The sequence below is a fragment of the Lithobates pipiens genome, unplaced genomic scaffold, assembly GCF_037356315.1.
Source record: "Lithobates pipiens isolate NorthernLeopardFrog02 unplaced genomic scaffold, aLitPip1_a1.2 Scaffold_1, whole genome shotgun sequence".
NCBI lineage: Eukaryota > Metazoa > Chordata > Amphibia > Anura > Ranidae > Lithobates > Lithobates pipiens.
In genome coordinates this window covers 138,937,664-138,965,419 of record NW_027507685.1, presented here as the reverse complement: position 1 = coordinate 138,965,419, position 27,756 = coordinate 138,937,664, and the positions used below count along the sequence as shown (strand labels likewise).

General features: G+C 44.1%; 1 protein-coding gene across 1 annotated transcript in view; it reads right to left on the bottom strand.

Annotated features, from left to right (window-relative positions):
- Positions 1–27,756, bottom strand: part of AK8 (adenylate kinase 8) — a 283,201-nt gene that overhangs the window by 72,475 nt on the left and 182,970 nt on the right. The window contains exon 11 of the mRNA XM_077477632.1: positions 1,469–1,610. Coding sequence (XP_077333758.1) covers positions 1,469–1,610 — 142 coding nt within the window. The remainder of the gene's footprint in view (positions 1–1,468; positions 1,611–27,756) is intronic.

Genomic DNA, 27,756 nt, shown 5'->3' with positions numbered 1-27,756 from the left:
CTGTTGATTACTGTAAAGCTGATTTTATGGGTGGAACTCTGCTTTAAGTTTATTAAAGTGCTGTATATCATATACAATTACTATTTTTTAAACTAAAATATTGGTCACCTCTTTCCATCATTTCTTGTATCTCATACCTGCTGATCTTCTGCAGCCTTTTTGTAGCCACGTTCTGTCTATATGCACTCCAGCTATGACTACATGGCATTTCTCAGGGAGTGTTTCCTGATGGTGAAAATAGTGGACCATGCCTGTGTAATGTGTGCTGAAACCGGTAGTTTCTATTGGAAGCCTGAGAGACAGAGTGACAAAAAAGGAGGACAACTGGGAGGAGGGGACAGAGCCTTGCATAAGGATCACCATGGAAGGATCACCATGTATACATTTTAATGAAAGCTGCAGAATAAAAATATTTTAAATGCGGAAGTTACCTGTTAGAGAGTATATGACATTTTAGTGATTGGAGCTTTGGGTTTGGAGCTTTTTAAATCTTCATGGAGAGCAGCTTTAAAGTTAAAGTGTCTCGAAAGGCAGAACCATTGTCTGTGCTCGCCCCCTGCCTAAACACTTACCTGTCCCTAAACACTTACCTGTCCTCACTGGGAGCCTGCTGTGCTCTCTTCCTGCATTCACAGGCTTTACTGAGAGCAGTGGGAGACATTGGCTCCTGCTTCTGTCAGTCAAATCCAGTGAGGAAGGATTGGGGGCGAGTAATAATCATACATCATACATACATCCCTTTCCTGGTCTGCCTGGTTGCATGCTTGGATAAAGGACTAGTATGGATTTTGGGGGGAACCTCACGCCATTTTTTACTGTTTTTTGACTCATCCCTGCTGTCAGCCAACAGGGATGAGTCATTGGATAATGAGCCAGCACCTGCCGGTGTCCTAACAACCACTGTCTCCTCCCCGCTCTGACAGCATAGATGAGTCACTAGTTGTTAGGACAGCAGTGGGTTGCTGGCTACCTAACCAATGACTCATCCCCGTTGGCTGACAGCAGGGGTGAGTCAAAATGTCTTAGTATAAAAAATGCATCAAAAACGCAACCAAGTCACACTACAAATTGGATCAAATCGCAGCCACACTAGTGTGAACCTAGCCTTACGTCTTTTATCTTTTATATTGTTACATTTACTTGTTGCCTAGTTTCCTGTTGAGGGGATTTCACTTCCTGTTATGTTACTTGAGTAGGATGTAAGAACCAATTTTTTTAGCAGAGCAGGGAAAGAACCTCTCTCGGGTTTTTATTGTTGACTTTACTACTGTTGGGGAGATTCCTCTTACCTTCCTGTCCCTGTCACTATGGTGATGGGCTATCTCCCCAGAATAGACATGGACAATAGTAAAAATTTAAGTAAACGTTCACCTTTTATAAAAATGGTAAAAGAAAAGCTTTGTCTAGAGTTTCACTTGAATCTGGAAAACATGAATTGTGGATGCAGGTCCAAAGGAAGAAGGCTTACCTGTTGGGAATAAAGCCGGCGTCGTTCAGTAGACTGGCCTGCTCCAGGTCTCTTGGGAATCCGTGAAGTACCCAGCCACGTGTGCTGCACTCCAGCCTGCTGAGGCGATCAGTGAGGGCCCTCAGGACAAGATTATCCGGAACTGGGAACAAAGAACATACCATCACTATTACAGGTAACGGCTTCTACTAGAGAGCGGCCACAAGCATTATTTCATTACATATGTGCTGGAGATTCTTAAAGAGGAGGTCCACCCTAAAGTGGACCTTCCGCTCATTGGATTCCTCCCCCCCTCCGGCGCCACAATTGGCACCTTTCAGAGGGGAGGGGGGTGCAGGTACCTGTACAGTACAGGTATCTGCACCCACTTCCGGGATAGCTCTCTGCGGAAAGGGGCGTAGATTACGCCCCTTTCCGGAAGTCCCCCGCTGCCTGCTGGGAAACACACAGATCCCAGAGGCAGCGGGTCCATCCTTATTGCGCAGCGCGACTCGCGCATGCGCAGTAGGGAACCGGGAAATGAAGCCGAAAGGCTCCACTTCCTGATTCCCATACCCAAGATGGCGGTGGCAGCACCCGAGAGACGATCGAGAGATCGGCTCCGGGTGCCGACATCACGGGCGCGCTGGACAGGTAAGTGTCACTATTTTAAAAGTCAGCAGCTGCAGTATTTGTAGCTGCTGGCTTTTAAAAAAAAAAAAAAAAAACGCGGACTCCCGGCGGACTCCAGCTTTAAAGTGGTTTTACAATTCACCTATAAAATGTATTTCCCTGTTAGTTAAAGGGAATGTATAACATTTTTAGTCTCTTCCTTTTTAATCTATAGATTTATAACCAATATTCATGACACTCATTCTGTAAACAATGCTGGACTTTCTAATAAAACCTACCACTGCATGACATCTTGATGGCAGCCTGTGCTTAACTGTCTACAGCTGGCCAAATATATATATATATATATATATATATATATATATATATATATATATATCTTTCCTTTTTTATTCAATTAGCCTATGGGCTGATTGAAAAAATAATAATTGATGAAGGAATCCTCCCTATGTGCCATTGCATTATGACATCGGGGACTCTCTGCTGTCAGAATACACTGATCAGCGGCTGCAGCTGACTGAAAGAGAAAAGTTTAGAAGAATGTTTAGGGTTGTTGTCCTGCTGGAGGTGAACCTCCTCCCCAGTCTCAAGTCTTTTGCAGACTCCAACAGGTTTTCTTCTAAGATTGCCCTCATTTAAAATCCGAACCTTCCCCTCTTTTTTAACATTGCCCTGTATTTGGCTCCATCTATCTTACCTGTCCCTGCTGAAGAAAAGCATCCCTACAACATGATGTTGCCACCACCATGTTTCACGGTGGGGATGGTGTGTTCAGGGTGATGTGCAGTGTTAGTTTTCCACCACACATAGCGTTTTGCTTTTAGGCCAAAAAGTTACATTTTGGTCTCATCTGACCAGAGCACCTTCTTCCACATGTTAGCTGTTTCCCCCACATGGCTTCTCGAAAACTAAAAATGGGACTTCTTATGGCTTTCTTTCAACAATGGCTTTCTTCTCGCCACTCTTCCATGAAGGCCAGTTTGTGGAGTGCAGGACTAATAGTTGTTCTGTGGACAGTGTCTCCCACCTGAGCTGTGGATCTCTGCAGCTCCTCCAGAGTTACCATGGGCCTCTTAGCTGCTTCTCTGACTATTGCTCGCCTTGTCCGGCCTGTCAGTTTAGGTGGACAGCCATGTCTTGGTAGGTTTGCAGTTGTGCCATACTTCTTTCTATTTTCAGATGATGGATTGAACAGTGCTCCATGAGATGTTCAAAGCTTGGGATATTATTTTTATGCTGTCTGTTCACTAAGGTTCTCTAAAGTCCCATACACACTTAAAGAGGAAGTAAACCCTGATGGGTTTACTTCCTCTTTTTTTCCCTGCAAAGGTAAAGCATAATGGACTACTATGCATCGCATAGTAGCTCATTATGTGTCACTTACCTGACACAGGAGCCAGCGAAGTCGCCGCTGTCCCCTGTAGTCCGCCGCATCCATGTTGCTGGTGGCGTCTCGCAGCTCCGACGAATCACAGCGGCGCAACCGCGATGACGTCACTCCCGCGCATGCACACGGGAGTCGCGTCTCGCAGCTCCGCCGCTGCCATACGGTGAAGCCGCGATGACGTCACTCCCGCGCATGCGCACGGGAGTCGACAAATTAGGCAAATCCATTCTTAGATTTGCCGCATTTAGTGCGCCTGCGCGCCGCTGTCTACGGCGCATGCGCCGTAGACAGCGGTGCCCATTTTCGGGCAAATATCTCCTAAACCATATAGGTTTAGGAGATATTGCTTGGACCTACAGGTAAGCCTTAATCTAGGCTTACCTATAGGTCCAAGTTGTTTGGAAGGGTTTACTTCCTCTTTAAGCCCCACACACACTAAGTTTTTCTACTGAGTTTTTCCTTCAGATTTACCAAAAACATATAATATGAGGTCAAACCTTAGGAGTTTCAATTTGTATGGAATCAGACAGGCCCTTACACTACATGGTTTTGGTAAATCTGAAGGAAAAACTCAGCAGAAAAACTGATAGTGTGTATGGGGCTTAAGAGATTTTCTGCTGAATTTTTCCTTCAGGTTTACCAAAACCATATATGAGGTCAAACCTTAGGAGCTTCGATTTGTATGCAATCAGGCAGGCCCTTGCACTACATGTTTTTTTATAAATCTGAAGACAGAAATCAGCAGAAAATTTGATAGCGTATATGGGGCTTAACACAGAACAGCTGTATTTATACTGAGATTAAATTACACACAGGTGGACTCTTTTTACTAATTAGGTGACTTCTGAAGGTAATTCAGTTCCACTATATTTTAGTTAGGGGTATCAGAGTAAAGGGGGCTGAATACAAATGCACGTCACACTTTTCAGATATTTGTAAAACATTTTAAAAACCATTTATCATATTCCTTCCACTTCACAATTATGTGCCACTTTGTGTTGGTCTATTGCATAAAATCCCAATAAAATACATTTACGTTTGGGTAACATGGCAAAATGTGGAAAATTTCAAGTGGGTTTCAAAATTTACATGGGTTGGACTTGATGGACTTGTGTCTTTTTTCAACCTCACCTACTATGTAACTATGTAACTATACATATGAATACTTTTTCAAGGCACTGTACATGTGATATAAATAAAATATAGGGGTGCACCGAATGGGTTTTTCGGTGCCGAAACCGATACCTAAAATGAAAAATACACTAGGCCGAAAACCAAAACAGCACCGATACCGAAACATATTGTTAAAAAAATATTTTTATACAGGAGATGGTCAGAGACTGGGGACATGGTACAGGAGATGATCAGAGACTGGGGACATGGTACAGGAGATGGTCAGAGACTGTGGACATGGTACAAGAGATGGTCAGAGACTGGGGACATGGTACAGGATATGGTAAGAGACTGGGGACAGGGTACAGGAGATGGTCAGAGACTGGGGACATGGTACAGGAGATGGTCAGAGACTGGGGTCATGGTACAGGAGATGGTCAGAGACTGGGGTCATGGTACAAGAGATGGTCAGAGACTGGGGACATGGTACAGGAGATGATCAGAGCCTGAGAACATGGTACAGGATATGGTAAGAGACTGAGAACATGGTACAGGAGATGGTCAGAGACTGGGGTCATGGTACAGGAGATGGCCAGAGACTGGGGTCATGGTACAGGAGATCGTCAGAGACTGAGAACATGGTACAGGAGACGGTCAGAGACTGGGGACATGGTACAAGAGATCAATGCAGCCTCACCAGTGCCCGTCAGATGCAGCCTACCAGTGTCCCCATTGCAGGCAGCCAGCGTGTCCCCCATTGCAGGCAACCAGCGTGTCCCCCATTGCAGGCAGCCAGAGTGTCCCCCAGTGCGGCCAGCCAGCGTGTGTCCCCAGCGTGTGTCTCCCGGTGCAGCCAGCCAGCGTGTGTCCCCCAGTGCAGCCAGCCAGCGTGTGTCCCCCAGTGCAGCCAGCCAGCGTGTGTCCCCAGCACGTGTCTCCTAGTGCAGCCAGTCAGTGTGTGTCTTCCGGTGCAGCCAGCCAGTGTGTGTCTCCCGGTGCAGCCAGCCAGTGTGTGTCTCCCAGTGCAGCCAGCCAGTGTGTGTCTCCCGGTGCAGCCAGCCAGTGTGTGTCTCCCAGTGCAGCCAGCCAGTGTGTGTCTCCCAGTGCAGCCAGCCAGTGTGTGTCTCCCGGTGCAGCCAGCCAGTGTGTGTCTCCCGGTGCAGCCAGCCAGTGTGTGTCTCCCAGTGCAGCCAGCCAGTGTGTGTCTCCCAGTGCAGCCAGCCAGTGTGTGTCTCCCAGTGCAGCCAGCCAGTGTGTGTCTACCAGTGCAGCCAGCCAGTGTGTGTCTCCCAGTGCAGCCAGCCAGTGTGTGTCTCCCAGTGCAGCCAGCCAGTGTGTCCCCTATTGTAGGCAGCCTGTGAAGGGAAGAGAGAGGAGGGCCGCCTCCGCCACCTGTTTGATCACAGCGCCAGGAACATCACAGCTTTCATTTCAATAGCTGTGTGTTCCCGGCCGTGCGCCGTCACATACAGCCCCTCCCCCTTGTCCGGGCACCTTGATAGACAGATCACCTGTCCTATACTGTCTATCAAAGCTCCCCAGACAAGGGGGATGGGCTGTATAAGATGGCACGTGGCCAGGAATACACAGCTATTGAAATGAAAGCTGTGATGTTCCCGGCGCTGTGATCAAACAGGCGGTGGAGGCAGCTCTCCTGCGCTACAGGACACCCCCATGATAGGCGGCACCAGGGGCGGGGTGGAGCCCCGCCCCCTGCCCAGTCCCCGCCCCATTTTCGGCTCCGTTTTCGGACGATATATTTCGGCGGCCGAAATTTTGGTGCATCCCTAATAAAATACCTTCCTCATGTGGTAAGGTGTAAACAATAAATGTATAAAAGCCGCTCCAGATAATGTCCCAATGATGAAATGCGTAGGAGGCAGCCTCTTGCGTCCTTACATCACTTCCGGACCATTTTTTTTCGGACCATGGAACGCAGGTTTTCCCAGACATACTGTTTTATATGCTCCATTCTTCCTAAGCATTGTAAGTATTTTTATATATTTTTAATAAAATATAATATGGATTTACACTATGGGGATTGTTTCTGTTAGTTTAACCTGCATGAGCCCATCATAGACGAAAGGGAGAAGATCGAGGATTGGAGGGAGAAGGAATCTGTGCCAGTATCATGGGTCCTAGGTGTACACACACAGTGCCTTTCAACCCCCTGGGGGGTCTTTCAATCTAGTGAGTGCGGTCCTGGAGGGGGAGCATGAGTGGAGGCACCTGCACTATATGGATTTAGCACATCCATCACATACCAGTAAAGAGCACTGATTGCACAGTTTTAAAGATTTCTTCATGTGGACTTATTTATTATTCTATAGTTGTATTTAATATGGTCCATATATTTTTATGAAATCACCTCTTTTTTTGGAATCACACATTGTTTTAACATTTATATTTGTGTATGAATTTGTTCATTGGCAATTAGCACTTTACTGTATAGCATATGGATATTTATTATTTGTGAGTATTGATAGTTACCTTATAAGGAGGTGATATTTTGGCTTAATTGTCACACACATTGGAAGGGGATAGATTGGTTCAAGATACGTCTTTATACATTTATTGTTTGCACCTTGCACATGAGGGAGGTATTTCATTTATATCACATGTAGATGAGTATTGTTTACAGGACACACTCAAAAGAGGGAGGTGTACTATAGATCTCACTGGTCAGTCAGTTCTAGGCAGCACCACAACAATTACCATTATATGCATACTCTACTTTTTTGGGAGAAGTTCTGGTGTAGGCCCATTCATTTCATGAAGTACCCATTCATTCCATAACAAATTAATCTTTACAATACAGGAGTTGTGTTACTGGCCAGATCACCAGGTGAAAACCAGAGGGGAAAAAGCAAAAAACGAAAATAAAGAACACCACACCACAACAAATGACTGGTATGCTACAATATAACACATTTTTGGTTTTTGGATTAAAACTGCTTTAAGATGCTTATACATGTACATTTTTCTCTTTGTTCAACCCAAATAATCCCCGTACCAACAAAAGGGTACTCCATTTTTTTAAGGAAATCTTATTTACAAAAAAAAAAAGAATGTGTGACAGCAGGGCATCCTCAAAACCAATCTCAGGTAAGGAGGAATTTATTAACATCCACACCCAATGGGAGTAAAATAGGACCCCGAGGAAAAACACAGAGCAAGACTTCCGACTAAATTTCGACTTTATGTGCTGCTTCTCTGTCCATGGCTCAAGAAGTATTGATGCATAGGCGACCAGGCAACTAGCATTTTCAAAAGAAGACAAAAATGGCAAAAGTTCAGTGTCGTCCACTGATGACAAGTTTTCTTTATAGTCCAACTCTGGGAAACGTTAAAGTGATTCTAAATGCATATTTTTTCTTAAAATAAAAAAAAGATGTTATACTTACCTGCTCTTCTGGGGTCACCTGCTGGCGCTCTCTCTTCTTCAAGTGCCGCCTCAGCAAGCCATGTGCTGAGGAGATACTTGTGCAAAAGTGATCCCGAGCTGGGCTGTGTATGTCCCTAGACACACACAGTGCACGCAGGGACAGCAATGGATTGAGAGAGGACTCAGGAAAGTGTTTGGGGGGACAATTGGGACATTTTTTTACCTTAAAGAATATGTAAACACAACCTTTCATATTCGTGATATGTGCCTGCTGTACCATATACTTGTATGAAAAAAAGTCTCCTGTTCTCTTTGTATTGCTTCCTTTATGTTGAATCCCTGGCGTTTCTGCCAGTTCCTCCACTTTCTTATTAAAAACTGACCACACTAAGCAGGAGAACACACTGTGGTCAGTTTTCTAGCTATTCTGGGAACTCAGTGTACTCTCCTCCAAATGATCAGACTTGTCCTTATACCCCCCCCCCCCCCTCTTGCACAGCCACTCACTGGGAAGATCCGAACACTGTTGCTTCTCTTCCCCCCAGCTCTTATGCAGTTGAGAACAGTACATCACTTATAAAAAAGGAAATAATATTTTTTTTTACTATCTATACGCAAATGTTTGCCTTTCATTTCTACTTTTAACTGAATGGGTCATTTTACAAAGTGATCTTTTGCATTCACTTTAATGCAGGGAATGAATTAAGGTGGATGTAAACCCATTCTCATCCTTTCTAAACTACTGCCTTAGTGGAGATACATGTCTCCTGCATGTATTCTTACCTGATATACTGCAGATTCTGTGGGTGGGTCTGTTGTCCGGAGATCGTGGGTGGAGTTGTGATGTTAGTAGACTCCCGCCCACCTCTACACTCCCCTTGTCAACATGCATTTTCTCCTGTGTATTTCTTACACTGAACTTCTGCTATTATCACTAACAACCAGTCAAAACCCAGAAAAGTCACCACGTGACTTTAGTGTGCCCAATCATGCTGAGATGTGGAGCAGCCAATCCTGGGAGAGCTGTAGAAGAAAGGAGGAGGGGATCTGAAGTACACAGAATGTCTCTCTCAGGCTGGTGCATGGGATAGGTAAATCACCTGTCATTCACAGCAAGTGGGAGAAACCAACTCCTATTTCTCTGTCTGTCCATTTTTATCTCACTGAAAAAAGATAAGAGGATTGCTCAGAGCTGGATTAACTTTTATTGGCAAGACTGGGCACAGATGACATGAAATCCTATACTGTAAAAGGTGCAAGCCTTAATTAAAAAACATGTTTTCGGGTTTACATCCACTTTAACGTAATAAAATGTTTTGACTTTGGAACCACTTTAAAATGATCCCTTGCTGTGTCCACACTGCAAGGGTTAATTGCTCATTTAGTTTAGGGGAGAGAATAACCAATTTTACTTACCAGAACCTCTACTTCCCTGGCAGATAGTGCTCCCCCCACACTCCAGTGGTGGACTGCCCTTGGGTGTCACCACAACCAGTGCAGGGCTATGGACCCTGCATTGTTCTTGATGACGTCAAGACTTTAGGCCACTGGAGTAGGGGGAAGAAGGGGTTGCAAGGACTGATCTAGCAGACCAGTGCATTGGTTAAGAAAGGCAGGTCATAGATAATTTTATTTTTATTTTTTCAACCTGGTTGAACCTTAAATTTTTTGGAGGATTTCCCATGCTGATGGGGGAATCCCTCCCACAGAGCTTTTGTGTTCTGACAGCAGGGAGCGTTTGAGTTCTGTACGCTGATTGGCTGTGTGCAATTACAGCCCAGAGCTCTGTGTTAGTAAACAACACAGAGCTCTGTACAGAGGGAGCGATCTGTCAGTTTCTGAAAATAAGGGATGAGAAACAGAGATCTTTAGTAAAAAGCAGCACACTTTTACACACATTACATGTTGTTAGGTACACTTTTAACCCCTTGATCGCCCTAGAGGTTAACTCCCTTCCCAGCCAGTGTCATTAGTACAGTGACAGTGCATAGAATTATATCTGAGGATGATCCTGCGGAGGTGATTGGTGGTTTCGATAAAACTTAAAGATTGTGGATGGCTGATTGCTGGGCATATTAAAGGCTTGAATATACACTTATTGGGATTTTATTTTTTATTTTTATCAAAAACATGTAGTAGAATACATTTTGGCCCAAATTTATGGAGAAATTTATATTTTTACATTTTTTATTGGATATGTTTGATAGCAGAAAGAAAAAAATATTGTTTTTCTTTCAAAATGTTTGCTCTTTTTTAGTTTATATTGCAAAAAAAAAAAAAACCCAGTGGAGGTCAAATACCACCAAAAGAAAGCTCTATTTGTGTGAAAAAAATTATATAACTGTAATTTGGGTACAGTGTTGCATGAACGCGCAATTACCGGTTAAAGTAGCGTAGTGCTAAATAGCAAAACGAAGGGGGGGGCTAAAATCCTCTGGAGCTGAAGGGGTTGAACTATACCGGAGTTGGGCTTTAACTACTTGGCACCCGCGCTATAGCCAAAAGATGGCTGCAGCACCGGTCTTAATTGCCGGAAGGGCGTCCCTGGACATTCTCCCGAGCAAGTGCAGTCTGTGCGCTCTGTGATCACCGAGTCTATGAGACTCGGTTGATCACAGATCTGAGTAACGGGTCGATCCCAGCCCCTTACCATGTGATCAGCTGTCAGCCAATGACGGCTGATCACATGATGTAAACAGAAGCTCTGTATTTTTTTTCCCTCACACTGTCAGCATGAGGGGAAAAAAAGCCGATCAACGGCTTCTGTCAGAGGGACATCGGTCACCAATGTCACCTGCCAGTGCCCACTGTGACACCTACCAAAGCCCACAGTGCCACCTACCAGTACCCACAGTGCCACCCATCAATGCCCACCAGTGTTGCCAATCAATGCCCATAACTGTCTAATAATCAGTGCCACAGATCAGTGCTGCCTATTAGTGCCACCCATCAGTGCCACCTATCAGTGCCCTTCAGTGCCACCCATCAGTGCCCATCAGTGCAGCCTCATCAGCACAAGTCGTGAAGTAGAAACATTACCTGTTTTCAAAAACCTTTATAACAAACAATTTTTTTTTTAAATTTCGGTCCCTTTTTGTTTTATTTAGCAAAAAATAAAAAACCCAGTAGCAATTAAATACCACCAAAAGAAAGCTCTATCTGTGTGAAAAAAATGATAAACATTTAATTTGGGTAAACTGTAGCATGACTGGGCAATTGTCATTCAAAAAGTGACAGCGCTAAAAGCTGAAAATTGGTCTGGGCAGGAAGGGGGTTTATGTGCCCAGTAAGCAAGTGGTTAAAAAAGCACCTGCATTTGGCTGAAAAAATTCTTCTTTTGGAGTAGAGCAGTGAAATCAAATTTGGAAAAGCAATGATCATCTGCCTCTATCCGTTGTTTTGTAAAGGACCATTTGCAGCCCATAGTAACTGCTGAATATACACCATGCTTGTTGTCACTGTGGAAATGTAGATACAGTTTTGTCTTTGCAATGCTAGATTTATACTGGAAGGAGCAGCATTCCAAAACACATCTATAAAGCAACATACAAAGCTGATATATTAAACAGATGAAAAGGGAACAAATAAGAGATCATTGTTAGGCTTTACATACACTTGAATTGTTCTATAACTCTATATTCAGCCCTCATATAGTTTACCAGGAATATAGTCCCTGGAGCATGTGCTGTGTAAATTCCTCTGTCTCTAGTTCCTCTATCACCTCTATAATATTTAGACTTCCTTGGGAAATATGAACCAAATCCTTAAAGTAGAACTAAATGGAAAACTTTTTTTTAATTAGTTTTGGATGAAGTGGAGAGGGATTAGAACACCTGCCAGTTTTTACTGCAGCCTGTGCCCACATTAAGGAGATTCACCCTCTCTATTTGTTCTGTTTCCCATTATCATTGAAAGTGAAAGTAATGTCGCGTACACACGATCGAATTGTATGACGTACTTAGTCCGTTGAAATGCATTTCAACGGACAATCCGCTCGTGTGTGGGCTTCAGCTGACTTTTTCAGCGTGAAGTCCGGAGTACTAAGAAGGTCGGTTTGCACACCAATCTTCCCGTCGTACTTTGGTTTCAGCGGACAATACGTTCGTCAGTATGCTAGTCCGACGGACTAAGAATGGCGCATGCCCAGAAAGGATTTACAGGGCGGAAGCGTTCTGTCTTGTAAAACTAGTGTTCGTATTGAAGCTAGCATATTCGTCATGCTGCTAATTTTGTGATCTTTTAATATAGCACATTCTTTTCTTCTTCATAATGCGAGAAAAGTGAAGTTGCTTTGCTGCTTATATTCACACAGAGTTATCACAAATGTCTTTATTCATCCTCATCTTATGATTAATATTCCAATTCGAGAATAAATAAAAAAAAATAAAAATAACGGACGAATTAAGCTGAAGTCTGAAAAGCGCGAATCGTCTCTAACCAAACTTCCACTAACGCAAAGTCAGCAGAAGGAGCCCAAAGGGTGCTTTGCTGTGTCTTTGACTTCCTATTTCTAGTCCCGTTGTACGTGCTGTACGTCATCGCGCAAGCTTTCGTCGGACTGTTTGTGTATTCGTGTGTGGCCAAGTCCGTTCGGTAGAAAGTCCGCCGGATTGTCCGCCGGATTGTATGACGGACTAAGTACGTCTAATGCCGCGTACACACGAGCGGACTGTATGGCATACTTAGTTCGTCATACAATCCGACGGACAGTCCGTCGTACTTTCCACTGAACGGACTTGACCACACACGGATACACAAACAGTCCGTCGAAAGCTTGCGCGATGACGTGTACAGCACGTACAACGGGACTAGAAATAGGAAGTCCAAGACACAGCAAAGCACCCTTCCGCCGTGTAAATCCTTTCTGGGCATGCGCCATTCTTAGTCCGTCGAACTAGCATACTGACGACCGTATTGTCCGCTGAAACCAAAGTACGACGGACAGAATTTCGAAAAAACCGAAATACTTAGTACTCCGGACTGCACGCTGAAAAAGTCAGCTGAAGCCCACACACGAGCGGATTGTCCGCTGAAATGTGTTTCGACGGACTAAGTACGCCATACAATCCGCCCGTGTGTACGCGGCAATACAATTCGATCGTGTGTACGCGGCATTAGAGTAAAAGAAAATCCAAATTTCTGGGTTGTCCCTAGAAAAGTAATAGAGAGGAAATCTTTTAATGGGGACACTAGTTCTGGTAACCTGGGGGTCCCCTAGGGATTTCCTCGCATTTCCTGTTTGACTATAAGACAAGAAGTGAAGGGAAATCTTTGCAATGGGACCCAGATAGCAAAGAAAAAATCTGACAGAGGTTATAACCCTCCCTTACTCTATTCAAAATGAAGAAAAATAGTTTTACCTACAGTTCAACTTTAAGGTAGGTATGGTAATAGCTGGGCTGCAAAACCAGGAAACATCAAATTGTCCTAAAGCTGAAGTGTGGGCAAATGGCAAAATATGCAACAGAAACACAAATATGGGAGCTAAATACAAAGTTTGTATTTCTGTCCATTCGTTTTCACATCTCTGCTAGACATGACAGCTTGGTGAAATTACCTTTCTTTATGGCAGTTAAGCAACATAGCTTGGTCACCACCCCATCCTCAGGCATATAGGACACTACAAGAGGTTGAAAGCAAGTCAAATTCAGGCACGCATCTACTAGGGTGATCACGTCTGTCCCAGGTCCCGGGCACCTTAATTCCGGGACAATACAGTGTCCCGGAATAAAACTGACACAACCACCCTGCACAGTGCATTCTGCGCCCTGATTAGGCAATGCTTAATGCTTAAGTGGACCTTCCGCTCATTGGAATCCTCCCCCCCTCCGGCGCCACAATTGGCACCTTTCAGGGGGGAGGGGGGTGCAGGTACCTGTACAGTACAGGTATCTGCACCCACTTCCGGGATAGCTCTCTGCGGAAAAGGGCGTAGATTACGCCCCTTTCCGAAAGTCCCCCGCTGCCTGCTGGGAAACACACAGATCCCAGAGGCAGCGGGTCCATCCTTATTGCGCAGCACGACTCGCGCATGCGCAGTAGGGAACCGGGAAATGAAGCCGAAAGGCTCCACTTCCTGATTCCCATACCCAAGATGGCGGCGGCAGCACCCAAGAGACAATCGAGAGATCGGCTTCGGGTGCCGACATCGCGGGCGCGCTGGGCGGGTAAGTGTCCTTATTTTAAAAGTCAGCAGCTGCAGTATTTTTAGCTGCTGGCTTTTAAAAAAAAAAAAAAAACGGCGGAACTCCCGGCGGACTCCCGCTTTAAGAAGCAGGGCCAGGAGGCCGGCTGCCACGGCATTAACAACCAATGAGTCATCACCTGGGAATGGGCAAAAAAACAGCGTTAACCCCCCCTCCCTCCAAAATCCATACCAGATCCTTATCCAAACATGCAGTCTGGCAGGTCAGGAAAGGGTGGGGGGAGTGAACCATACCAGGGGACATGCCCTTAACATGGGGGGGGGGCTTAGGGATAGGGGTGGGGCTCTTCCCCACAACCCTGGGCTACGGTTGTGGTGGTATGTGGTAGGGCTAGGGAAAAAATCGATATAAATCTTGAATCGAGTTGAGAGGGGGCTGTGGGCATGAGTTTTTAGGTGAGGCCACGGCTTCTGCCTAATCCGTGAGGCCGGACGCCGTGGACTAGGCCGAAGCCGCGGCCTTGCCTAAAAACTCCTGCCTGCAGCTCCCCAGGACTGGCGCTGACACCGCACCCGTCCTGAGGAGCTGCGGGCAGGAGTTTTTAGGTGAGGCCGTGGCTTTAGCCTAGTCCGCAAGGCCGGACGCCGCGGACTAGGCCGAAGCCGTGGTCTCACCTAAAAACTCCTGCTTGCAGCTCCCCTGGACTGGCGCTGACACTACACCGGTCCTAAGGAGCTGCGGGCAGGAGGTTTTAGGCAAGGCCGCGGTCTAGTCCGCGAGGCCGGAGGCCGCGGACTAGGCCGGCACGTTGTCCATCAAAAAAAAAAACTCGATTCGAATCGTGAAACCAGTTTTTGTCTTTTTTAAATCACAGATTTTTTTGGGGAGAAAATCGCCCAGCTCTAGTATGTGGGCACGGTGCTTATCGGAATCTGAAAGACCGCTTTAAGAAGGGGGTCCCTGCCCCAAAGCAGACTAAGGGGACTCGCCATGATGTACATCTATTTTTGGGAAAGGGGATGGGGTGGGGGTGTCCCTAAATGGCAGTTTGAAAATGTGGTCACTCTGGCATCTGTCTGGAGTTCAGCTTAAAGGATAATTTTACCTTTTGTAACATGTTATGAACGGACCGGCCCCCATACTTCCCCGATCCCCGGCTGTGACAGATAGCGAGGTTCTTCTCCCTCCCTGCTAGCTGTCACAATTTTAAAAAAAATGTGGCTGAGCGGGGCTTCCGCCCACACGACTGTGTCACCGATTGACAGGGCTCTGTGCATGGAGAACTACAAGATCCGGCAGCCTTTGCTGCGGAGCACCTTGGTAGTTTAGTTATGCTTCCTGTCAGATTGTATCTGCTTACCTGTACAGGATGTACGGGCAAGCAGATACACTGGCAGATCTGCTGGAGACCAGCATGGCACCAATGATCTGCTGATTGCTGGTGTGGTGCTTTACAGGCTCCCGAAAAATTGCAAAATTTTCATTTTTTAACCTGCAAAAAAAGTGCATTTATTATTTTTTTTCCAAAAAGTTAACTTATCCTTTAAATTAGGGCCTGTGGTGACTGGCTTCTGTTTGCTTTAGAATTACTTTTCTCTCCATACAAGTCTACAGAAATACAAAAGCAGCTGAAGCTGGACAAATGCAGGCCAACTGCACCGGCCACAAAATTCTGCACGATCTGACAACTGCCAAATGTATGCTGCATTTGCCCATCAAAGTCTGTTGGCACAGGCCCTTAGTGACATTTTGTTTTGCATATAGAAGAGACAGATCGGGGCCTGTCGTGGGTGCATTTACCGTATTTGCCGGCGTATAAGACGACTGGGCGTATAAGACGACCCCCTATTTTTCAAGTGAAAACATAGGTTTTGGGCAATACCCGTGGTATAAGACTACCCCCCTTCTGAGGCAACACCATTTAAAAAAAACATTAGAACGATTAAAAAATACAAAGCAAGAATGCCAACTACTCATCCGCCATGCTTTGTTATGTCATAAAGTAAATCAAACAATAATAACACAAACAGAGATCTATTGAATGCCACAACTCTGGAAAGTAGAATTTTTCACTAACCAAACCTATACCAGTTTTGGGTTACATTCTATGGGAATTGTCCACCAAAATGCATTTAATAACCCCCCTGTCATATGTCCCAGATTTACCTGTCCCTCTTGGGTGCCTGAGACCTCAAAGGCAAATAGCAGGATGTATAGTAGTAGGAGATCAGTGAATGGATTTACCCAGGGAAGTATGGTGAGCGGTGTATTATTTTAATGAATACAACGCCTGCTTGGATTGGCAGAGGCTGTAGCATTATCAGCGCTCTCTCTCTCTCTCTCTCTCTCTCTCTCTCTCTCTCTCTCTCTCTCTCGCTCTCTCTCTCTCTCTCTCTCTCTCTCTCTCTCTCTCTCTCTCTCTCGTTACTCCAATCCAAGCAGGTTCTGTATTCATTAATAGAATACATCGCTCGCCGGGATTGGCTCAACGGCGTATACTGTTTGTTGCTGAAGCCACATACAGTATTAGCAGACATTTGGGGGCTGACATCCATCGGGCAGCATTGTATACCTGTATACCCGGCGTATAAGACGACCCCCAATTTTTGGGCATTTTTTTTAAGTGTAAAAGGTAGTCTTATACGCCAGCAAATACAGTAAATCTCTTCTGCATCAAGCAGGTATTGCCAGAACTTTGACTCTGAGGACAGGACTGAGGTGGAATATTGCACTACAGCAATAACTGGATGAAGAAACAAAGTATTATCTGGTAGGCTGGTATTCAAGGGGTTAAAACAAGCGCTCGGCCACTGCAGCCGTGAACTTGGTACTGAGTTTTACAGCTGACTCCCAACTTTCAAAAGTTATCCAGGTGGGTAGAGTAGGGCTCCAGAGGTGCCATGGTGGTTAACCAAGCTTCTCCGGGGCGCCCTGGACTGCAGAGAACTGCAGTAACATTAAAGTGTTTGTTAACCCACAAAAAAAACAAAAAGAAAAACAGATCCTGTTCCCTTAAAGAATGTTATACGGCTATATATTTTATAAGTAATTTCTAGCAAAAATGCTGATTGTAACATATGTGTAAAATATACAAAATTGCCCCTAGTAGAAAAGTGGTTGAATCTTCCAAAAAACTGATGACTGAACAACATGCTAAGATGTCATATTTGTCTGAGACTGCAATATGAGGATTCCTCCATTGCAGTTTGCGACTCTTCATTCTCTCGCGCAAAACAACAGAAAAGTTTTCCCATCGGTGGACATATTCTCCATTAAAACTGTATATTCTACATAATAAAGAGGCCATCAAGACGTCATCATCTGGCTATGCTGTTGTAACATTTGGCTAGAATTGGAATTTCTGCTGGAAATTTGTATTTACCAATTACAATACATTCTCTGAAATTCTGGCCAGACCTGCAAATTGCCTACATCAGGCAGTGACAGGTGCACTTTAACTGCTACCAGCACAGACGCTGCTTCATCTGAGTTCAGACATGTCAGATCCTGCTAAAAGTACAGTATCTAAATTGTTTGTTTATTGTTTACTGCCATCTGCAGGCGCTAAGTGCAATTTACAGCTCAGAAATCCAGATTGCAGCCAACGCATGCAAATCTCTAGCATCTGGAAAGGGTCAACAATGCTATAGAAGTGCTAATGAATCACCGGGGAAGAAGGTACATGCAGGATGCACAATATTCTGTAGACTACAGATTATACAAGTAGCATGTATTAGCAACACAATATAGAAACAGATGGATGAGAGATGATTATAATGCTATGGATTAAGCCAAAGTAAATGCATGTTTAAAATGTATGTATTTTGTATGTATATATATATATATATATATATATATGTATATATATATTTATGTGTGTGTGTGTTTCGATTTTTCAATTTAATCTACCTACCATCATGAAACAACAGTCATCTGATGCAGCTGTAATTGGTTGGGTTGAGTGCAAGTCTCATGTCTATGGTGGGCCTCTAGCACCACTGGGGAACAGTCAATCAGACAGGTGAAAAAAACACATACTGATTGCAATATTTGCCGCCAGTGCCAGGACAAGGTCATCTAGAGCCCAGGGCGAAGATGCCAAACTGTGCCCCCCTCCACTCGATGTATGAGCATTACAATGAGGGAAAAAAGTATTTGATCCCGTGCTGATTTTGTACGTTTGCCCACTGAGAAAGAAATGATCAGTCTATAATTTTAATGGTAGGTTTATTTTAACAGTGAGAGACAGAACAACCAAACAAATATCTAGAAAAATGCATTTAACCACTTAACAACCGCCCATTGCCGATTAACGGCTTCAGGGTGGTTGTTTAACTCTGAGAGGCCGTTAATTAACGGCCTCCCAGAATTCTGCTCTCGCGCGCCCCCTGGGGCGCGCACTCGAGAGCATCCGTGACCGCCAGGTCCACAGGACCCGGCGCATCACGGATCACCGTAAACAGCCGCTCATCGCGGCCGATTACCACGTGATCGCTCCGTCAAATGACGGAGTGATCACTTGTAAACAAACATGTTATGACGCCGGTTCCTCCCTCCCCCTCTCTGTACCGATCGGTACAGCAGAGGGGGAAGAGATCGGTGTCAGCAGTGCTGTGGGCTGCATCTGCAGTGCCCACATCGCTGCTCACCGAAATTTAACCCTCAATTCCCTGCCAATACTCTGCAATACCCTGCAACACTCTGCAATACCCTGCAACACTCTGCAATGCTCTGCAACACCCGCCAATACCCTGCAACACCCGCCAATACCCTGCAACACTCTGCAACACCCGCCAATACCCTGCAACACTCTGCAATGCTCTGCAACCCCCACCAATACCCTGCAACACTCTGCAATGCTCTGCAACACCTGGCAATACCCTGCAACACTCTGCAACACCCGCCAATACCCTGCAATGCTCTGCAACACTCTGCAACACCCGCCAATACCCTGCAACACTCTGCAATGCTCTGCAACACCCGCCAATACCCTGCAACACTCTGCAACACCCGGCAATACCCTGCAACACTCTGCAATGCTCTGCAACACCCGCCAATACCCTGCAACACTCTGCAATGCTCTGCAACACCCGCCAATACCCTGCAACACTCTGAAATGCTCTGCAACACCCGCCAATACCCTGCAATGCTCTGCAACGCCATACTCTGAGATACCCAGCCATACTCTGAGATACCCAGCCATACTGTGAGATACCCAGCCATAGTCGGTGATACCCTGCAATATCCAGCCATAGACAGACTCGCCAATACGATCAAAGCTAGAATCTTTTTTTTTTTTTTTTTTCAGACTTCCCAGTTTAGAGGTGAGATGCGGGGTCTTATTGACCCCATATCTCACTGTAAAGAGGACCTGTCATGCCATATTCCTATTACAAGGGATGTTTACATTCCTTGTAATAGAAATAAAAGTGATCAACAAATTTATTTTTGGGGAAAAAAATGTCAAACTAAAATAAATAAAGTAAAACGAACAATAATTTTTATTTATTTTTTTAAAGCGCCCCTGTCCCCATGTGCTCGCATGCAGAAGCAAGCGCATACGTAAGTCCCGCCCACATATGAAAACGGTGTTCAAACCACACATGTGAGTTATCGCTGCGAACATTAGAGCGAGAGCAATAATTCTAGCCCTAGACCTCCCCTGTAACTCAAAACATATAACCAGTAAAAAAAAAAGAAAATTGTCGCCTATGGGGATTTTTAAGTAGCGACGTTTAGCGCCATTCCACGAGCGTGTGCAATTTTGAAGAGTGACGTGTTAGGTATCTATTAACTCAGCGTAACTTCATCTTTCACATTATGCAAAAATTGGGCTAACTTTACTGTGTTTTTTTTTTTAAGCACAAAAAAAAGCATTCGAAAAATTCCTGCGCAAATACCGTGCGAGATAAAAAGTTGCAACGACCACCATTGTATTCTCCAGGGTGTTTGCTAAAAAAACATATATAATGTTTTGGGATTCTATGTAAATTTCTAGCAAATAAATTATGATTTTTACATGTAGGAGAGAAATGTCAGAATTGTCCTGGGGGCTCCAGAACGCCTGATGGCGCTCCCTGCATGTTGGGCCTCTGTATGTGGCCACACTGTGTAAAAGTCTCACACATTTGGTATCGCCGTACTCGGGAGTAAAAGCAGAATGTGTTTTGGGGTGTAATTTGTGATACGCATATGCTGTGTGTGAGAAGTAAACTGATAATATGACAATTTTGTGAAAAAAAAAAAAAGTTAAAAAAATCTTGATTTTGCAAAGAATTGTGGGAAAAAATGAAAACTTCAAAAAACTCATCATGCCTCCTACTAAATACCTTGGAATGTCTTCTTTCCAAAAAGGGGTCATTTGGGGGGTATTTGTACTTTTCTGGCATGTTAGGGTCTCAAGAATTGAAATAGGCCGTCAGTACTTCAGGTGTGATCAATTTTCAGATATTGGCACCACAGCTTGTGGACTCTATAACTTTCACAAAGACCAAATAATATCCACCAATTTGTACTTATTTTTACCAAAGATATGTAGTAGTATAAATTTTGGCCAAAATTTATGAAGAAAAAATTACTAATCTGCTAAATTTTATAACAGAAACAAAGAAAAATTCATTTTTTTACAGAATTTTCTGTATTTTTTCTTTTATAGCACAAAAAATAAAACACCCAGAGGTGATTAAATACCATCAAAAGAACGCTCCATTTGTGTGAAAAAAAGGACAAAAATTTCATATAGGTCCAGTGTTGCATGACTGAGTAATTGTCATTCAAAATGTGATAGCACCGAAAGCTGAAAATTGGTCTGGTTGTTAAGGGTGTTTAAGTGCCCAGTGGTCAAGTGGTTAAAGCAGGCCATACATGGGTTGAATTTCGAAAGACTTTTCTTTCGAAAATCTTATCTAAGAATTTGCGTTTGTATTTCACACCATCAGTGGGCTGCAGCAACAGCCAATTTGCGTCAATCAAATTTGAGTAATCAGACATGTTGGAGATTTTTGGAAAAACAAACGATTTTCTAATCAATGATGGGAGAATCGTGTGAGAAATGTAATTGAAAAAGAAATGCGTATGTGCAAGAAAAGAAAATTCCCGGGAAGAAAAGAAGATTCCTAGCCACAAAAATCCTTTTCTGTAGCAACATGAGGTGAAATTGAAGGCTTGGTTGGCCGAATTTCGAAATCAATGGTGGCACCATCGAATCATAAAACTTCTTTCGAAATTCGACCATGTATGGCCAGCCTAAAAAAAAAATGATTTGTATTTTAATGATTAAAATTTGTATTTGATCAGTCTGCAAGAATTCTGGCTCCTTCTATACAGGTAAAGAGGTGAGATTAGAAGCACTCTCTTAAAAGAAGAAGTAAACCCTGATGGGTTTTACTTCCTCTTTGTTTCCCTGCAAAGGTAAAGCATAATGAGCTACAAGCCCACTATGTGTCACTTGCCTGACACAGGAGCCAGCAATGTCACCGCTGTCCCCTCTCCCACAAAGCGTCCATCTTCCTTCAGGGTATGGTGGCTCCGGCGTTGTGATTGGCCGGAGCCGCGATGACGTCACTCCCACGCATGCGCGTGATCACCGTTAGCAGCAGAACGCTCAAGTGCGCCTGAGCACCGCTGTCTACAGCGGTGCTGTCTTTTGCAAATATCTCATAAAACGGTGTAGGTTTAGGAGATATTTCTTGCACCTACAGGTAAGCCTTAATCTAGGCTTACCTGTAGGTAAAAGTGGTCTGTAAGGGTTTACAATCACTTCGAGGGGCACCTGTATAAAAGATACCTGTCCACAGAAGCAATCAATCAATCAGATTTCAATCTCTCCACCAAGACCAAAGAATTGTCCAAGGATGTCAGAGACAAGATTGTAGACCTATACAAGGCTGGAATGGGCTACAACACCATCGTCAAGCAAATTAGTGAGAGGGTGACGACAGTTGGTGCAATTATTCACAAATGGAAAAAACACAAAATAACTGTCAATCTCCCTCGGCCCGGGGATCCATGCAAGATCTCACCTCATGTAGTTTCAATGATCATGAAAACAGTAAGGAATCAGCCCAGAACTACACCGGATAATCTTTTCAATGATCTCAAGGCAGCTGGGACGATAGTCACCAAGAAAACAATTGGTAACACACAATGCCGTAAAGGACTGAAATCCTGCAGCGCCCCCATGCTCAAGAAAGCACATGTACAGGCCCGTCTGAATTTTGCTAATGAACATCTGAATGATTCAGAGAAGAACTGGGTGAAAGCGTAGTGGGCAGATGAGAACTTTTACATCAACTCAATTCGCCCTGTTTGGAGGAGAAGGAATGATGCCTATGACCCAAGAACACCATTATGCTTTGGAGGTGTTTTTCTGCTAAGGGAACAGGTCAACTTCACCGCATCAAAGGGACGATGGACAGGGCCGTGTACCATGAAATCATGGGTGAGAACCTCTTTCCCTCAGCCAGGACATTGAAAATGGGCCGTGGGTGGGTATTCCAGCATGATCCAAAACACATGGCCTAGGCAACAAAGGCGGGGCTCAAGAAGAGGTCCTGGAGTGACCTAGCCAGTCTCCAGACCATAATCACATAGAAAATATGTGAAGGGAGCTGAAGGCCAAGAGTCAGTCTCAAAACCTTAATGACTTGGAGAGGATCTGTAAAGGGAAGAGTGGGACAAAATCCTTCCTGAGATGTGTGCAAACCTGGTGGCCAAGAAACGTCTGACCTCTGTGATTGCCAACATGGATTTTGCCACCAAGTACTAAGTCATGTTTTGCGAAGGGGATCAAATACTTATTTCACTCATTAAAATGCAAATCAATTCAAAACTTTTTTTAAATGCATTTTTCTGGATATTTTTGTCGTTATTCTCTCATTGTTGAAATAAACCTACTATTAAAATTATAGACTGATCATTTCTTTTTCAGTGGGCAAATGTACAAAATCAGCAGGGGATCAAATACTTTTTTCCCTCACTGTATGTAGCAGAAAAAATCCCCCCCCCTCCCAGTACAAATTCTCCCCCAATGCCCCCTGCTAGCACAAATACTCCCCCCAAAATCTCCTTTGTTAGGACAAATACTCCCCAATCATTCTTACTAGCACAAATGTTACCAAACAAAAATGCCCTCCCCCCACACCGTATCACCTCTTCTAGCACAAACCCCCCAAATCTCCCCTCCTAGCACAAATCCTCTTCTCCCATTCCAACACAAACCACCCTAAATCACCACTCCCAGCATTTCCACCCAAATTCCCCCTCCCAACACAAATCCCCTCTACCCAATCCACTTACAGACCGCACCTCACATGATGCCACAATGCTCAGGGCAGGCACCTGTTGTCCTGGCCCTGTTTATCGCTACCTCTTATCTACTCCTCCTCTCTTTTTCTTTCACATGAACAGGAATGTTTGGTCTTGTATCCACCCCACTTCTGTCATTTTCTGTAGTGTGTGGCCCAAAGCTCTGTTCTCTGTACAAGCTATGTGCAATCCAGTGATGATGTCAATGTTACTTTTAAAAGGTAATAACTGGGTTTTCAAAGGCATTTGGTGCACACCCAGATAGCAAAGATAAAGTGCCACAATTTTGTGGCAGTGTTTAATTTGAAGTCTTAATTTGCTGCACATTTCACAGTTGTACACTTACAGAGCACTTGAAGCACAAGTTCTAGTTGTTACTTCCAATTTGTAGCAATTTGTGTGGCAAGTCCCTAGTAAGAGCAAAGTTGCAGTGGTGAGTCTACAGCAAGAGCTCTGCAAGTCAGTGATCCCTGTGGTGAGATGACAATTGCACAAAATAACTGAACCAGAACTTGCAGAATGTTTGGAAAGAAAGTTGATCTGGAGTAATGCAGATCATGAATGAAGATGTCAGTATTGACAGACAACTTGCTTTTGACAACCTCCCCCAAGGCTTCCTTGCATTTCTCCCTCCTACCTGGCCCTGCTCTAGTACCTTCCTGTGTAGGTACCTCTAGCACCTCCCTGTGTGGGTGGCTCTGCCTCACCTTGCAGGGAGATCTGTCCCTACCATGCCCCACCGTGAACAAGAACAACTGAGATAAAAAATCTGAAAAAGAATGCTCTTGTGCTTACAAGTGACAGCGGGGAGCGGGAGCATAAGGTGAGAGGCAGAAGTGACAGAATTGAATCCTGCCACATTTCGGCTGCAAAACTGGGTACAAGGGCCATGAGTGGGCTGGATTCGGCCCATGGGCCTTGTGTTTGATATATGTGTTTTATGCCTACTGATATCAGGCACCTGATGAAGTAATGGCGCATACTGCCAAATTTTAGCAAATCTCAATGAAGATATGAAGATTTAAAAGAAAGCAGCATTTACAGCAATTTGTGATGGAGGTCTGGAATCTCCTCTTCATGCACTCTCACCCCACACCAGACCCAATTTAAAGTGGTGATCCTTATTGTGAAAGGTCCTTCACAGGAATGTGACAGGTGCTTTTCACATCCTGCTGAGAAGTAGAGGAGCGAGTGATTGCAGTTTCTTAGTTTTCATATTTACTGTTTTTTCATACTAATATTGGTGAAGCACAGGCTGGTTTTATGATCACTTATAGTATCAGGAAGCCAAAAAGCTACAAAAATTACAAAAGTTGAGTAATAGGGAAAGGTTAAGTTTGAGGATTTGGGTGGAAAGGGTCAGCCCTACTCTGGCCATACATGTAATAATTTTTTTATGTAATAAACCATTTGTTTTGATAACTTTTACTTACTTGATGTATGAAATGATAATCTGAACACAAATCATAATGCTACCCGTACATTTTAAAATGTCAATGTACTATGTTATTGCTTCACTAAACAGATAACTACCGATATGTGTATGGCCAGCTTGAGTTAGGTAAGGTTAAGCAATAGGTTTGATTAAGCAATAAGTAGTAAATCATAAAGAACATAGAGATGGGACGTGTCTTGTAGTGTCTGCTAATAAAAATAGGTAAGTAAAAAATCCTAATTTCTTAATGGTACATTACAGGACACTGATTCTGGGTAACTGTAATGGAAATTTGTAGGTTCTGTATATAATTGTATTCTATTTTATGTATTGCACGATGCCCTCACTGTGCACATGGCACTAACAGTGTTTTCAGTACATGTTTTGCATTCTTTCAAGTCCTGATTAGAATTAGCCTGCCTATGTAACGCCCCTTGTTACCATAAATGTACAATTGTAATATTAATGTGATACCTACGTAATCATGTGTATAAAAACCTTCAAATGCGCCATAATAAAGGAGAACGGTTATTTGGAAAAATGCTGAGCGTATCTTTTGTGTCTGTTCCCTACTGCAGTAGTTATTAATTTGGGACCACTAATCAATATGAGGATAGGATTTGCCTATCATCAAAATATCCATTTCAGGTGGCGAGCCAGCCAGGAGGGGTTATCAGGTGACCCTGAGTATCCGAAACGAAGAGCTTGAGATGATCCGGGAATTTCTGATAATCAGCCGGCTGAGGTAAGCCTTTTGCTTACATTTGAGTTATCAGACTTCCTTGATCGGTAAGGCATTTTCAGGACAAAGGGTACCTATTTTACTCCCCTTAATCGAACTGTATTGCTTGGTGGTTACATGTTATGTTGTCACTGTCTACTGTCCATCGGAGTGTTATAGAGAAAGGGAAGAATAGTGCTGTTCACAGGTATATGTAGTACATCTGCTAGATAAAGTAGTTTAGAGGCAAGAGGGTATAGGCACACGTAGAGAAGACTGGCCAGTCATTATGGGCATTAAATTAAGTAAGGGAATGAAGGGTAAGAGATCCTCAAAAATGCCCAGCGCAAGAGGAGCGCTATATATGAACCGAAGGTGTGGTTCCGCCTATACTAAGCCCCTAGATTAATGGTTAAAGTGGACAGGGATCCACAAAGTGTAACTGGGTTACCACCAAAGTCCACAGGGACAAAGAATCATGCAGAGCAGACAGCTAGAGAAACAGCTATTTATGTGAGCAGGATGGGTCAAGGGTGACAATTAATACTAGACAGAAAGGGACTTTTTGATGTTAAGTTGTGGGACGAATTTGCGGTCAGGCACTACAACTAGTAAAGTCAAGAAACAGAGAAATGAGAGTTAAAACAGAATGCTTTATATGTTGTCAGAGAGGGAAGATGGGATGAGCACTATGGCTGCCCGTCTGATCATAGAAGGTACAGTATGTGAAATATGGTATTACAATACATTGGATGCAAAGGATATCAGAACAAAATAAAGAAATCAGACGTTTAAGCAAGGAAGTATTAAAAAGCGTTAAAAAAAAAAAGTGAGAGAATGATATGCATGTGTTGTGTACAAATGGGAATAATGTAAGCAATTATAGAGATATATTTGAATATGTTTGTAAATGCTGGAACCTTTAGTTCTATCGCTTGTGTGAGTCATGTACGCAAATGTGAACCCCTCCTTTGTGCTCTCCTGAAAGAATGTAGCTGGGATGAGAGGTTGGTGATAAGCTGGAAGGACAACATGCCAATTTCAGTTTTTTAGACAAAACATTTATAACAAAATGTGCCGGGTTAACAAATCTAATGATAAACAATGTGATCACAATTCTTTTTTGAATATGTTTTCCAAACATGGTAAAATGAAGGTTACGTTTAACCATGTCTTACACTAATTGAATATCCTGTGATAGTGGAAACAGTGCATTAAAAAAAAAAAAGAGAGAGAAATTGAGTAAAATTAAGTAATATGTCCCCCTTTAACCACTTGCTTACTGGGCACTTAAACCCCCCTCAGTCCCAGACCAATTTTCAGCTTTCAGCACTGATGCACTTTGAATGACAATTGCGCGGGCATACAACACTGTACCCAAATGAAATTTTTATCATTTTTTCCCACAAATAGAGCTTTCTTTTGGTGGTATTTAATTACAGCTCAGAGTTTTATTTTTTGCTAAACAAACAAAAAAAGATGCAAAAAAAAAAAATCATGTTTAATAGTTTGTTATAAAATTTTGCAAACGGGTCATTTTTCTCCTTCATTGAAGTGCGCTGATGAGGCGGCACTGATAGGCTGCACTGGTGGGCACTGATGGGCTGCATTGGTGGGCACTGATGGGCTGCATTGGTGGGCACTGATAGGCTGCACTGGTGGGCACTGATAGGCTGCACTGGTGGGCACTGATAGGCATAGTTAAGGCGGCACTAATAGGCACAGATAAGGCGGCACCGATGGGCACAGATAAGGCAGCACTGATGGGCAAAGATGGGCACAGATAAGGTGGCACGGATGGGTGGCACAGATGGGTGGCACGGATGGGTGGCACGGATGGGCACTGATAGGTACCACTGATAGATGGGACTGATGGGCACTGATAGGTGGCACTGATAGGTGGCTCTGATAGGTGGCACTGCTGGGCACTGATGGGCGGCACTGCTAGGCACTGATGGGCGGCACTGCTGGGAAAGGATATGTGGCACTGGGGTGCAGCACCTTTGTTGAGGCAGATTGTGGGCACTGCTGGGTGGCACTGTGGGCACTGCTGGGTGGCACTGTGGGCACTGCTGGGTGGCACTGACAGGGGGCACTTTCTTTTTATTAATGTGGCACTGGCAGGGGGCAGGTGGGCACTGGCAGGGGGCAGGTGGGCACTAGCAGGGCTGGCCATGATCGGG